This window comes from Trichechus manatus, unplaced genomic scaffold (genome assembly GCF_000243295.1).
Source record: "Trichechus manatus latirostris isolate Lorelei unplaced genomic scaffold, TriManLat1.0 scaffold00131, whole genome shotgun sequence".
Taxonomy (NCBI): Eukaryota; Metazoa; Chordata; class Mammalia; order Sirenia; family Trichechidae; genus Trichechus; species Trichechus manatus.
Genome location: NW_004444067.1, coordinates 2,009,832 through 2,023,884, shown reverse-complemented (window position 1 = coordinate 2,023,884; position 14,053 = coordinate 2,009,832). Strand labels below are relative to the sequence as shown.

The following is a 14,053-nucleotide window of genomic DNA, read 5'->3' as shown; positions in this document are numbered from 1 at the left end:
TTTGAGTTGTGGGTTCTCTTGGCTTGTAAACAGCCTGCGGTTGCTTTGCACTTGCACATAAAGGAGCATCTTCCGGAAGCACTTCTGTAGTGTTCTGGAGTGACCCAGTAGGAATCCGGCCCATGGGAAAAACCAAAGTCACATTAGGCATTTTGAACAGAGGGGATCGAATAGAGGAAACTGATTACACAGGCATCAAAGGCTGGAAGAGCCACCGGATGCCTGAGGTCATGCAGAGGTGTCAGCCTCAGGGAGTACCCATTTCCAGGGCTTGGGAATAAGATGAGGAGGTGGATTACCAGACCTGAGCGTTTGGAAGAGGGGTCCTTTGGGGCGGGGGCCCAGTGGCAGCAGGCTGGCATCCTCCTCCGTAGCTACAGCCCCGGCCCCCTCCTCCACAGGCATCATTGACCTGTCCCAAGTGCCACACCTGCCTGTGCTGGTGCCGCCAACCCCAGGCACGCCCGCCACCACCATGGACCGCCTCGCCTACCTCCCGCCCGCTCCCCAGGCCTTCAGCAGCCGGCACAGCAGCTCCCCTCTCTCCCCAGGTAGTGTGCTCCCCCCGCGTCACCTGTCACAACCCTGGGCCCGGGAGAGAGGGTGGTGTGGCCCCCAGCAGGTAGTGCCCCCGTCACCTGTCATGACCCTGGGCCCGGGAGAGAGGGTGGTGTGGCCCCCAGCAGATGCCTGGCTGTCCCACCCCACCCCCAGAAGACGTCAGGCCCCGCCCAGACACTGGGCTGAGCCTCAGGCCTTGTTGGCGTTCCAGGAGGTCCCACGCACTTGACAAAGCCAACCACGACATCCTCGTCCGAGAGGGAGCGAGACCGGGAGCGTGAGCGTGAGAAGTCCATCCTCGCGTCCACCACGACGGTGGAGCACGCGCCCATCTGGAGACCCGGTGGGCAGCAGAGACCCCGCCCCCATGCCTGGGGGTACTTGTGGGCCACGCGAGGCCCACCCTGCACCGCTGACCCCGCGCCTGTCCCCAGGTACAGAGCAGAGCAGCGGCGGCAGCAGTGGTGGGGGTGGTGACAGCAGTAGCCGGCCCGCCTCCCACCCCCATAGCCACCAGCACTCGCCCATCTCTCCACGGACCCAGGATGCCATCCAGCAACGACCCAGCGTGCTGCACAACACGGGCATGAAGGGCATCATCACCGCCATGGAGCCCGGCACACCCACGGTCCTGAGGTGGGCCAGGTTGGCACGCGGGAGGGGACTGGCAGGGTTGGGGATATGGGTTAGTGGATGTGGATGCACAGTGGATAGGGGGGTTGGGGAGTGTTAGATGATATGGTTGGTTGGTTGGTGGGTTGATGGGTGGAGGGGTTCAGGGATGCACAGTGGACAGGTGAGTGGGTGGGTGGTAGATGATATGGTGGATGGGCAGATGGGCTGGGTGATGTACAGTAGTTGGGTGGGTGGGTAGTAGATGATACACTTGGTGAGCTGAGGGGTGGATGAGCGGGTGATGGATAGGTAAGAGGAGAGGTGGGTGGGTAGTAGGGTGAACAGGTGATGAGTGGTTAGGTGGAGGAAAGAGTAGATAAGAGGCTGGATAGATGGATATGTAGGTGGGAGTTGGATGGATTGATAGGTAGATTAGTGATTGGGTTGAGTGGGTTCGGTGGATAGATGGATGAGTAGGTGGATAGGTGGTGGGTGGATGGGTAGGTGGTGGGTGGATGGATGGATGGACAGGTGAGTGGGTAGGTGAACGGATGGATGGGTAGGTGGTAGGTGGATGGATGGGTAGGTGGGTGGGTAGGTGAATGGATGGGTGGGTGGGTAGGTGAATAGATGATTGGGTAGGTGGATGGAGCCTCGGTTTACTTATCTGCAAAAGTGGGGATAATTGTTATCCCGAGCAGTCACCGTGAGGATCGGAGGTGGTGCACTTATATGTTCCTTCTTTTTGGTGGGCCTGCTGGCACGAGCCTCGTCCCTGAGCTGGGTTGGTGGACACAGTGATGGTGAGGCAGGTGGCAGCCAGGGAAGGCTATCTGGAGGAAGGGACATGTGAAGCTCAAAAGTGGCTGAGTTAGCCCTGCAGGAGTGGGGAGAGTGTTCCAGTTGGAGGGCACAGTGGGCGTCCAGGGAGCTGGCGGCCACTTCCCCAGGCCACATACCTGCCCCCAGCGGTGTCTTCGTTCCTGTCTGACCGGTGGCCTCAGCCGCCTCAGGGCCTTTGCGCATGCTCCTCCAGCCCCTCCCCAGGCTCACTTCCTCTTGCACCTGAGCAGGTCCCCGCTCGAATGCCACCCCCTAGGAAGGCATCTCCTCTCCACCCTGCCTGAGAGTCTCCTTGCTGTTCTTTTTCCCATCACTCGACTGAGTTCAGTGACCACCCCCTGATAGGGTTTTGACTGGTTATGAACATGGTTACAGTCTGTCTCCTCAGCTGGCTAGTAAGTTCCCTGAAGGCAGGAATTTTGGTCTGGCTTCTTGGCAGTTACCTAGAGCAGTGCCTGGCACTCAGTAGGTGCTCAGTAAACATTTCTGTAATGAGTGAACGAATGAATGAATGAGCCAACTAGGTGAGGCCATGCCCCAGGGGTTCACAGGCCACGGTCAGGGGCGGTTGACTCGGAGCAGCAGGGAGTGTGGCTGTGACCCGGGGCCGCTGGGACTCACTGAGGGTGCTGGAGTGAGGGGGTGATCACACCCAGGTCCACATGAGCCCCCGAGTGTGGCTCCCTTGGCCGCCTGACCCGTTCTCTCCCTCCCAGGTCCACCTCCACCTCCTCGCCTGTCCGCCCTGCCGCCACATTCCCGCCTGCCACGCACTGCCCACTGGGCAGCACGCTCGACGGGGTCTACCCCACCCTCATGGAGCCTGTTCTGCTGCCCAAGGAGGCCCCACGGGTGGCCCGGCCCGAGCGGCTCCGCACCGACGCCAGCCACGCCTTCCTCGCCAAGCCCCCCGCCCGCGCCGCACTCGAACCCGCCTCCTCCCCCAGCAAGGGCTCCGAGCCCCGGCCTCTGCCGCCCCCTGGCCCCAGCCACACGGCCATCGCCCGCGCCCCGGCAAAGAGCCTCACCGCCCATCACGCCAGCCTGGAGCAGCCAGCGCCGCCCGCCTCGGCCGCGGACCCACCCCGGGAAAAGACTCAAAGTAAACCCTTTTCCATCCAGGAACTGGAACTCCGTTCTCTGGGTAAGACCACCCTGACAGCGGCCACCTTCATAGACGCGATAATCATGCGTCAAATTGCCCACGATAAGGGGCCGCGAGAAGGAGGTGCGCTGGTCGTCGTCCCCCCTCGCGATGGTAAGACTTCCGGCCCGCCGCCCACCCACCCCGTCTTGTGGTCTAAAGATACTGCCAGATCTCTGCTTTTTATACTTCCCCCGTTTTTTGTTGGTTTTGGTATTTTGTTTTTCAACCTGCTGCCGCTGCCGAGTGCACGCTCTGATGGTTCCTGCAGCCACCGCAGCCCGATGGGGGGCGCCTCATCATTTGCACATTGTTTTCCCGTGATTATTATTATTTTTTTTTGGATTTTCTTTTTTTTTTTCGTTAATGAATGGATCTGTGATTTTGACGCCGACCGCGCCTCCACCTCCCCCTCTGCGCCTTCGTTTGGGGAGCGGGAGTGGGCTGCTAAGGGCGGGGGTCCTGCCTGCTGCTGTGTGTCAATCAAGCTCGATGTGGAGAAACTGAGGCAGACAGGGCGGGAGGAGGGAGTCCCCACCCTTTAAGGAGGAGCTGGGAGTCTCCTGCTGTAGTGGGGGGACTCTGGGCTGCCCCAGCCCGTGGCCCCGGCCCCTGGGAGGAAAGAAGCCCATGGAGTGCCCAGCCTTCCGCCTCTCCCTTCCCCGGGGGCTGGTGAGGCTGTGGTCCGAGGAGGACCGCCGGGGCCCGAGCCTCACCTAACCAGCCCACCTGGCCTTCACCCTGCCCACTACCTGCTGCCCCAGCCCACCCCGCCTTCCCCGTCTCCCTCTCCTCAGCCCGCTGTCTGTGCATCTCGGCTTCTCCCTCCCCGTCCGTCTCAGTATCTCTACCTTGGTGTCTCCTCTCTCAATGGGGCCGTCCCTCTCTCTCACTTTCTCTCGACCACCCTCTCTCCCCACATGCCCTCTCCTCTCTGGCTGCCTACCCACTCCTGGCCTGCCCCCCTTCCATCTGCCCACCCCACCCCAGCTGGGGTTTCCCCATCCTCCTGACCCGCCAGTGTGGGGGCTGTGGGAGGCCAGCAGCCCCTGGATGCACGGCCCAGCTGACTGCCCTTGCCCTGTGCAGGTTACCATGGCGGCGGCGGCAGCAGCTACAGCCCCGATGGGGTGGAACCCGTCAGCCCCGTGAGCCCGCCCGGCCTGGCGCATGACAAGGGGCTCCCCAAGCACCCCGAGGGGGCCGACAAGAGCCACCTGGAGGGGGAGCTGCGGCACAAGCAGCCAGGTGCGGCCCGGTCCCGTCCCCAGTACACCAGCACCTGGGGGTGGGGGCTGTTGTCCACAGCATGGAGGGGAGGCTGAAGCATAAGCAGCCAGATGCGGCCTGGCCCCGTCCCCAGCTCACCAGCACCTGGGGGTGGGGGCTGTTGTCCACGGCACGGAGGGGAGGCATTTCTGGGGTGCACAGGGAGAGGAGTCGGCAGTGGGGTTCGAGCCTGTATCTGTCTGTGACAGTGACAACAGCCCCCAGGCGGGTGGCCCCCCGTCTCCCCCATGCTGGCCCGCTGACCCCCTCCACTCCACCCACAGGCCCCGTGAAGCTCAGCGGCGAGGTGGCCCACCTCCCGCACCTGCGGCCACTGCCTGAGAGCCAGCCCTCGTCCAGCCCGCTGCCCCCGGCTGCCCTGGGGGTCAAAGGTCACCAGCGGGTGGTCACCCTGGCCCAGCACATCAGTGTAATTACCCCTTCTCCGCCCTCCTCGTTGTCTTTGCACCTTGGGCGGGACCAGGCTTGGGGAGGGGAGTGTCAGGTCCGGTGGGTAGCTGAGTCCCAACGGGGAGGCATGGGGATCGAGGTGGGAGATCCCAGGGGCTCAGACTTGGATGCCGTGGCTGCTTCTCCCCCAGCTGTGGGCCTGGCGGTCCAGGGTGCGGGCCTTCAGGGTGTCATGGCCCTGGTCCCACGGGTCTTTTACTTTATGGATCGTTGTCTTCAACACTGGCCAGTCAAGTCCCACCCCTCTGGCCACGAGGGACGTGGAGGCCGGAGCATGGGCCCGCGAAGGAGGTGCCACTCTTCTGACCCCTGCCTTCCTGATCCCCGCCCCCCGCCCGCAGGAGGTCATCACCCAGGACTACACGCGGCACCACCCGCAGCAGCTCAGCGCCCCACTCCCCGCCCCACTCTACTCCTTCCCCGGAGCCAGCTGTCCCGTCCTGGATCTCCGCCGCGCCCCCAGTGACCTCTACCTCCCACCCCCTGACCATGGCGCCCCAGCCCGGGGCTCCCCGCACAGTGAAGGGGGCAAGAGGTGAGTGGAGGGCCATGCCCTCATGGGCTGGCACTCAGGAGCCTCGGCCAGAAGAGAAACCAGGCTCAGCGTGAGGGGGGCCTGGCCACGGTCACAGCTAGTCAGTCGTACTTCATGAGCGCGCCATACTCCTGGGTTCCAGGCTGGGGTCTGAATACCTGGAATGTATGGACTCGGGTTCTCAGCACTGAGGAGCATGGGTAACACATTCATCCCCATTTCACAGATGAGGAAGTGGAGGCCTGGAGAAGTGCACTAACACGCCCACACGTGGGTGCATCCACAGGGGCAGGGCTGAGGCTCAGACCAGGGCTGTGGAGCAGCCCGCACTCTTGTGTGTGTACACACCCACGCTCGTATGTGTACTCATGCTTATACACACATCCGCATATACAGACATACACTCCTGTGCACACACATGGACACTCACCAGAGGGCCTAGAGCAGGACTTAGCGTGCTGTAGCCGCCAGGTTTTGTGCAGTGTGTGCGCTCAGGAAGGTGTTGACGCTTTTAAAGGATTGGGTAAATAGAGAAGGCGCTACAGAGACCACAGTGTTGTCCCCTATAGAACAGGTGGGCTGCTGCTGGCTCCAAATGCAGCAGGGCTAGGTGGGCCCACCCCTTCGGGACAGAATGCTGACCCAGCCGGCAACCTGTCTCCACCCAGGTCTCCAGAGCCCAGCAAGACCTTGGCCCTGGGCAGCGGCAAGGATGGCATCGAGCCCGTGTCCCCACCAGAGGGCATGGCCGAGCCCGGGCACCCCCGTGGTGCTGTGTACCCGCTGCTGTACCGGGACGGGGAGCCGATGGAGCCCAGGTACCACGGGGCACCCTTCTTCCCCAGGGGCTCTGGTCTCAGCTCTGTCCTACTATGGGGAGGTCAGCAGGGGCCTCAGGGCACAGCAGGATGCTAGGAGGTCAGCGGGGGTTTCGGGGTGTGGCGGGATTCTGGGAGGTCAGCAGAGGCCTTTGGAGCACTGCGGGATGGCAGGAGGTCAGCAGGGGCCTTGGAGTGCAGCGGGATGGCGGGAGGTCAGCAGGGACCTCGGGGTGCAGCGGGGTGACTCCAGGCCTGCTCGGCAGATTCTGCCCATCTCGGGGCACAGTGTCCTGAGCCATAGGCGAGGTCTGCTCAGGCTGACTCCTTAGGCCAGCACATGTTGAGTGAGGGTCCAAATAGCGTGGGGTGTTGTGGAGGCAGAGAAAGAAGCCAGGCTGCAGGCCTCAGGGCGGGGCATGATGTTAGCCCCATCAGAGGGCTAGGCTGCCACAGGCATACTGGAGTGGCTCCCCAGGGCTACTGGGTGTCTCAGAGATATCCCAAGCCCAAGGTGTGTAACCTGCAGAGAAGATTTCAAGAGACCAGGTCTTCTGAGAGACAATGGGGTGCAGGGATGGGTGGGAGGCGTTTGGTTCTGAACAGCAAAGACAGTCCGGTGGTGAGCTCCCCATCACCAAGGGCGTGCGCACTCAGTACTTACTGAGTGAGCTGACCTGGGGTGTCTGCTCCCTGCAGCAGGGTGGGCTCCAAGTCTCCAGGCAACACCAGCCAGCCGCCGGCCTTCTTCAGCAAGCTGACCGAGAGCAACTCCGCCATGGTTAGATCCAAGAATCAGGAGATCAACAAGAAACTCAACACCCACAACCGGAACGAGCCGGAATACAGTAAGGGCCGCTGGTCCCCTGCGAGCATGGCCACGCTGGGCCGGGCCTGCCCTGGGGTGCAGAAGCCACAGACACCCTCAGGGCGCCACCCACTCCCTGGCCTTGGCCCTGCATTCCAGGGTCCCCGGGAGGGCTGTTCGGTGTTTGCCTGTCCTTGTAGGTGCTCACTGGTGCAGAACGTGGTGTCTGGAATAGTGCCGGGTGCATAGCAGGCGCTCGGTGGGGCCCACGGGAGGGCACGGGTCTGTGCTGAGCCCCAGGCGAGGCCCCAGGCAGGCCTTGTCAAGGTCTCCTGTGCAGATGGCATCACTCACTGCACTCGGCTCCCTGGTCCCCAGCACCGAGCCAGGCACATAGTAGGTCCTCAGAAGAACGAACGAGAGGGTGGGGAGCCGGCGAACGATCTCATAGTGTGTGTCTTCAGGAAGCCTTGTTACTGGGGCATTGGGGGCCGCAGTCGAGCAGGTGGGCACTGGCCAGGGCTACCCGATTCCAGGGCCTTGCTGAGGGTGGGCGGTGGGCGGCGGGCGGCAGGCGGCAGCCGGCAGCATCTCCTGCCCCAAGCCAGTTAACAGTGCTGAACCTCAGGCCTTGGCCCAGACCTCCCGGGGCACCTGGCCTAGACCCTGCAGGGCAGGGGAGTTCCCAGGAGCCACGGGCCCGAAGCCTCACCCACCTTGTTGTCCCCGCCAGATGTGGGCCAGCCAGGCACGGAGATCTTCAACATGCCGGCCATCAGTGGATCAGGTAACCAGCCAGTGTCTGTGCCCTGCCCCCACCCCAGCTCTGCCACTTGTGGGAACTGGGCTGGGTGCATGGGACCTAGGAGGGACCTTAGGGGGTATGTGGTCTCTGCCACTTGGTGGAACCAGGCTGGGTGCATGGGACCTAGGAGGGGGCTCAGGGGGGGTGTGGTCTCTGCTGCTTGGGGGAACCAGGCTGGGGATGTGGGGCCTATGTGGGGCTCAGGGGGTGTGGCCTCGGCCACTTGGGGGAACCAGGCTGGGGGCGTGGGACCTAGGAGGAGACAGGTGTGGCCTCGGGAGCCCCAGAGGAATCATGGGGACAAGGGCGTTTCTTGTTGAAGTTTATACCCTCGCTCTCATCTAACTCACCCTTGTTTTAGCGTCGCACACCCCTTCAATCTCATGTAGCTTAGTCCTTCCTCATCTCGCTCAAACCCCCACCACCCCGTTCTCGACCGCCCCCTCCTTCTCATCTCGGTCACGCCCCCCATTCTTATCTAGCTCGCCCCCTTGTCATCTAGCTCACACGCCCCCGTTCCCACCTGGCCCCCCCCTTCTTCTTGCACAGCCCTGCGGTGGGCGGGAAGGCCTTGCTGCGGGCATCTCTGGAGAGAAATCCAGAGCTCCATGCACACGACCCTGGAAACGTCTGCTGCTGCGTTTGCTCGGCCACTCAGATGGGGGTCGAGCATGTGGGCAGGGAGCTCCGGATCCACGAGGCCCATTCTGTAGATACAGCATCATTGTACTTGGGAATCAGGCCCGGGCGCAGAGGAAAGCTTACTTTTCACCAAATCAAATACAGAGGCAGGTGTAAATTCACATGCGTTTTTCAAGCCAAAACGGTAGGACTTGCAGATATTTTGGACTTGAGGGGTCTGTAGGGTCAGACCCTCACTGTATGTTCATTGTCTCTAGGAGAAGAATGGGGGTGGGGTGTTGGAGAAGAGGCCTGGCGGGCCGAGGGGCCAGCATGTTTGTGGAGCTGTTGGACCTCTGAGGCCAGAGCGCGTGCAGGGCATTCAGGGTTCTCAAGCCCTGGGAACTGGGTGAGCACAGGACATCAGCTGATGGGACTGGATTTTATGCAGGGCCATCAGAGCCTCCAGCGAGCATCCTTGCTCTAGGCAGGGGTGCAGGGGGCCTGACTGGGCCATGTGTGTCTTCCCAGAGTCTCTAGATGTGGGGGCTTTGCTGAGCCCAGGCAATGGGAAGGAGAGAGTTTGGTCGAAACAACCAGATGGTTAAAAGTGAATGTTTCCAGAGAATGTTCTAAATGTTGACCTAGGTGGTAGACACACAGGTGTGTATGTAGAATTTTGTGCGGCGGCAGAATTAAGGTGTGTGCTAAAACTTGTATGTTTTTTCCACCCAATTTAGTCCACAGATTTTTTTCTAGGACCTGGTCCTTGTTTCAGGCTTTGCCTTTATAAATGGAGATGGTTGAGCTTACTGCCCAGCTTTCTGACGGCCCCAGTGATTGCTGGAACTTTCCTCCAAGGAGAACACGCAGGCCTGGCCTCCTTGCCTCGTTCTTTCCACTTGATGGCATTTTCTTGGGAGTTCTGGGTGGTGCAGACAGTTACTGTGCTTGGCGCTAACTGAAAGGTTGGAGGTTCGAGTCTACCCAGAAGCACCTTGGAAGAAAGGCCTGGTGGTCTGCTTTTGAAATACCAACATGGAAAACTCTGTGGAGTGCAGTTCTACTCTGGCACATGTGGGGTTGCCAGGAGTTGCAGTCGACTCAGCGGCAGCTGTAGTCGGGGTGTTTTCTTAATGGGGAGGGCCGTCAATATTTTTTTTCCCGTGTTTACCCACCCCTCTTGGAAATTTTACTTTTTGTTGATGAACTGGCTTTTTAAGAGCTAATGAAATGTGGCAGAAATGCAGCTAGGAAAGTAGAGCATTTCTGGCTGCAAATGAGTTTGGAACTAAAAGGAGGAAAAGACAGACAAAATCTAGACAGCAAACAGTTGCCGTACAAACATGTTATTGAGTGTCGCTTTTAGCCTCACAGAAGCCATCAGCCTACACACTAGTGGTCGGAAGGACCAGGCTGTATTTGTACAAGTCACTCAGAGCAGAAGTGTCCCAAAAACATTGCTAATCTGCAGGCAGAACTGGCTTCGGCTTCATTGTAGTCTTTGACAGCAAAGTCTGGTTTCACAAAAATGCTGACATTTAAAGAGATGCCCATCTGGGGTTTGCCGAAGTCCCCCAGCATGGCCCTTCAGCTCCAAGAAAAAATCTGGTAAACAGAAAAGGCTTAAAATGATTGAGTCGTGGTGTTGGGAAGGACCCGTCGGTGAGCAGTCCGTTGCCTCGATCACTTTGTTCTGGGTGGTGTGGGCGGGCCGGGTCTGTAGGTCGTCTCTGAGCTCTGCCCTGTCCCCGCACGCACGGTAACCGCATGGCTGTGCCCTCCCGATGTCTCTGCACCTCTCTTTCCGGTTCCTTGGGAGGGGAGAGGCAGGCGGGTGGAGTGTGAGGCCCAGCTGGGGCAGCAGGCAGGTGGCTGAGGTTCCCAGGCCTCAGAGGCGGGGGCAGACATCTGTGGTCACGACACATCTTGAGGAACCAGGATGGACCCCCAAGCACCGACCTCTGGCTTGACCCACTTCCCAGCAACCCCTTCCTTCCCTAAACAGGACAGCCTGCCCGAGTGTCCCCAACACACTTTCTTCCCCCTTTCCCCTACTTAGAATTGAAACAGCAGTTAGTAGTCTCAGCTGGAGTTGGGGACATTGGGGCTTTCGACTCCCCAGAGGGCAGAGCCAAAACGAGGCTGGGGGCCCATGTAACTTTCCCACCCCCCCTCCCGGGGGATTCTGAAATCAGGGGACCCTCCACTCCCGCCCACCCCCACAGGAAGCCACAAAGGGTCTGGGAGAGGACAGAGAACAGGATGCTGTGCCAAAATGTGCTCACCGTGTATTTCTCTCCCTTTCCTTCCCGTGTCTCCCCTCCTCGGTCTGCCCTCGGCCCTGTGTGTCTGTCTGTCCGTCTCTCTCCCAGGCCTAGTGACCTGTAGAAGCCAGGCGGTGCAGGAGCACGCCAGCACCAACATGGGGCTGGAGGCAATAATTAGGAAGGCTCTCATGGGTAAATACGAGCAGTGGGAGGACCACCCGCCGCTCAGCGCCAACGCTTTTAACCCTCTGACTGCCAGTGCCAGCCTGCCCTCTGCTCTCCCCATAACCACTGCTGACGGACGGAGTGACCACTCGCTCGCCTCGCCAGGTCTGCAGACTGCGCCGCGCCCCTGCCCCTCTGGGGTCATTAATCTGCTCCCTCGTGTGCCTCTGACCCCCTCACCCCAGCTCTGGAGCTTATGACTGTGTGGTTGTGCGCCTCTTGAGCTTCTGGAGTTTGCTAAGCCGAAGCTGCCCCCCACTAGGCTCTCAAGTGCTTCTGCTTCCTAAAACCACTAGCCCGCGGCCGAGCCCCCTGCAGCACCCCTTTCCTGCTAGAGGTGCCCAAGACGCCCCAGCATCCCGGCCCGCCTGGTGTTTTCTTGGGGGAGGACCCACCTGCTCCACACGGACACCCTGGGGCCCAGTGGGGGCGGGGGGGGACTTGGGCCAGGACGGGGGGTGCCAAGGGGCTAGGCCCTCTCTGCCTTGGGGGCCCATTCCGTGCTCCATGTCTGAGTAGGAGACCTGGATGGGGAGATCCCAGGAAGTTTCTAGACTCTTAATAGGCACCCAGGTGCCTTGCTGGAGGGCCTGCAGCCACCGAGCCCCCCAGTGCAGTCAGGGCGCCAGCAAGGGCCACGGCTTCCCGCTTGGGGTCAGGCCTGGGTGGCCTAAGGGACTTTGGGAACAGCCGAACCCTTTCCCCACTAGTTTGATTCCTATGGAAACTCACCTCCAAACTCTAGGCTCACAGCTGGGTCTGGCTATCTGGTCGACCTCCTTGATGTCCTGAGGCCAGCCTGTCTGGGGTGGGGACAGACGAGCCACCTGGGGTGGGGGTGGGGGGTCACCCTACTGCTCCACCACCCCGATCCTGTGCTCTTTTTTCGGTCCAATGCAGCTGCTCCCACTTGTCATCTCACAGGTGGTGGTGGCGGGAAAACTAAGGCCTCTGGCAGACCCAGCAGTCGGAAAGCCAAGTCCCCAGCCCCAGGCCTGGCGTCTGGGGACCGGCCCCCGTCCGTCTCCTCTGTGCACTCGGAGGGAGACTGTAACCGTCGGACCCCGCTCACCAACCGTGTGTGGGAAGACCGGCCCTCTTCTGCAGGTGGGCGGCCACGGGCAGTTCTGTCCGGGGGGCCTGGCAGTGGAGTCCCAGCTCCTGACAGCCCACAAGCTTCCTGTGAGGGTGGGGGTGTAGGGCATGATCGGAGCTCTTCTAGGAAGCCAGGTGCTGGCCCCTGACCAGAGAGGTTGGAAGATTCTGGGAGAGATGGGGGACAGGGGCCAGATCACCCAGGCTGGGGGCTTGTGCAGGGAAGCGGGAGGAGCACCGAGGGCATGGAGTGGGGAGGCCCATGAGCTCAGGTCTGTTTGGAGGATTCCTGGCTGCTGGGAAACAGCCCCAAGGGCCCAGCAGTGAGGCAGCTGCTGTGCTGGCAAAACCTGTGGGGGCATGACTGGGGTGGGGGTCTGCCGGCTCACAGGGCCTCTGGCCATCTACCCCACAGGCTCCACACCGTTCCCCTACAACCCCCTGATCATGCGGCTGCAGGCAGGCGTCATGGCCTCCCCGCCACCTCCCGGCCTCCCCGCGGGCAGTGGGCCCCTGGCTGGCCCCCACCATGCCTGGGATGAGGAGCCCAAGCCCCTGCTCTGCTCGCAGTACGAGACGCTCTCTGACAGCGAGTGACTCCAGGGGGCAGTGCCAGAGCCCAGCGAGCAGCAGGGCGAGGAGCCTGGTGGACGCTAACTCCCCCTGCTGAGGAAGGAGCCCAAGTCTGTCCGTGCGTCCGTCTGTCCAGAGCCGGCATCCTTGCCTGTCTAAAGCCTTAACTAAGACTCCCGCCCCGGGCTAGCCCTGTGCAGACCTCACTCAGGGGATGTTTACCTGGTGCTCGGGAGGGGAGGGGAGGGGAGGGCACGGCGGGCATGTGGTAGCCACACCCCGCGGCCAGGGACCCAAAGCAGGACGACCACACACCTCCCAGGCCACTGCCTCCCCCCCCAACGCATTTGGAACCAAAGTCTAAACTGAGCTAGCAGCCCCCGCACTCCCCTATCCTGCTTAGTGCTCTGGACAGACGGACACAGGCCCTGTCCAGCCCCCAGGACACTAGTCCTGGCCCCACGGGCTGCCCTGGCCCTGCTGGAAACCAAGGCAGGCGAAAGGGCCGGGTACGGCCTGGGGCAGCGGACGCTCTGAGCAACTGGACTGTTTTTCACACATCGCCGCAGCGGTGGGAAGGAAAGGCAGATGTACATGATGTCTTGGTTTACAGGGTATATTTTTGATACCTTCGATGAATTCAGATGTTTTACGCAAGGAAGGACTTACCCAGTATTATTGCTGCTGAGCTTTCGATCTCTGCTGACCGTTCAAGAGCCGTGTGCCAGCGGCCCATGGTGACCATCGCCACAGGACAGAGGGTCCACAGGACAGAGGAGCGGGGGCACCCACCTCAGCCCTCTGTCCCGCCTCCCTCCCTCCCTCGGGCAGAACTTGATGCGCGTTCTGTGGCCACCATCTGCGCACGGCGGCGGTGTTCTGTCATTTACACACGTTCTGATTAAAAAGCGAATTATACTCAAGTTACAAAGATTTCCTCTCTACTTCGAAATGGGGGCCCAGGGCTTGGGGGTGGGTAGGAGTATAATTCTGGAGGGTCGGGGAGCACCCCCTCACCTGCTCACACTTGAGAGGAGGGAAGTAGAAAGTGACGACTGACAGGGATGGGAGAGGAGTGACAGCTGGAGACAGATGAACAGAGATGGACGCACAGAGGGCCAGATGGACAGATACAGCCAGCCAGTTAGGGGTGGGGCCTAAGCGCTGCTCATTATCCTCTGACTGACTGTCAAGTGGTCTGCAGCACCCCCCTCCCAGCAGCTCGGCTGCCCTCGGCCTGTGCGTGTACTCACAAGGCAGTGTCTCAGAGGCCCGTGCAGTGGGGGCTGCTCCCTGGTGCCGACAACTGGCATATGGGGGTGCAAGAGTGTGCCCGTGTCACTACGCAGACCCCGTGCCTGGCTGAGGGCTGGGCTGCAGCCATTGACTCATTCTCAGGT

At 61.1% G+C, this 14,053-nt stretch overlaps 1 protein-coding gene across 3 annotated transcripts in view; it reads left to right on the top strand.

Annotated features, from left to right (window-relative positions):
- Positions 1-12,728, top strand: part of NCOR2 (nuclear receptor corepressor 2) — a 133,690-nt gene extending 120,962 nt beyond the window's left edge. For 2 of the 3 annotated variants that reach the window (XM_004385001.2, XM_004385000.3), the window contains 13 exons: positions 402-551; positions 773-904; positions 996-1,197; positions 2,736-3,163; positions 4,253-4,411; positions 4,717-4,862; positions 5,245-5,438; positions 6,107-6,256; positions 6,956-7,104; positions 7,798-7,851; positions 10,866-11,090; positions 11,910-12,092; positions 12,496-12,728. In XM_004385001.2, the coding sequence (XP_004385058.1) occupies positions 402-551; positions 773-904; positions 996-1,197; positions 2,736-3,163; positions 4,253-4,411; positions 4,717-4,862; positions 5,245-5,438; positions 6,107-6,256; positions 6,956-7,104; positions 7,798-7,851; positions 10,866-11,090; positions 11,910-12,092; positions 12,496-12,677 (2,354 nt within the window). In that variant the 3' untranslated portion in view covers positions 12,678-12,728. The remainder of the gene's footprint in view (positions 1-401; positions 552-772; positions 905-995; positions 1,198-2,735; positions 3,164-4,252; positions 4,412-4,716; positions 4,863-5,244; positions 5,439-6,106; positions 6,257-6,955; positions 7,105-7,797; positions 7,852-10,865; positions 11,091-11,909; positions 12,093-12,495) is intronic. The other variant, XM_004385002.2, reaches the window with a different exon arrangement.
- The last annotated feature ends 1,325 nt before the right edge of the window (positions 12,729-14,053 follow it).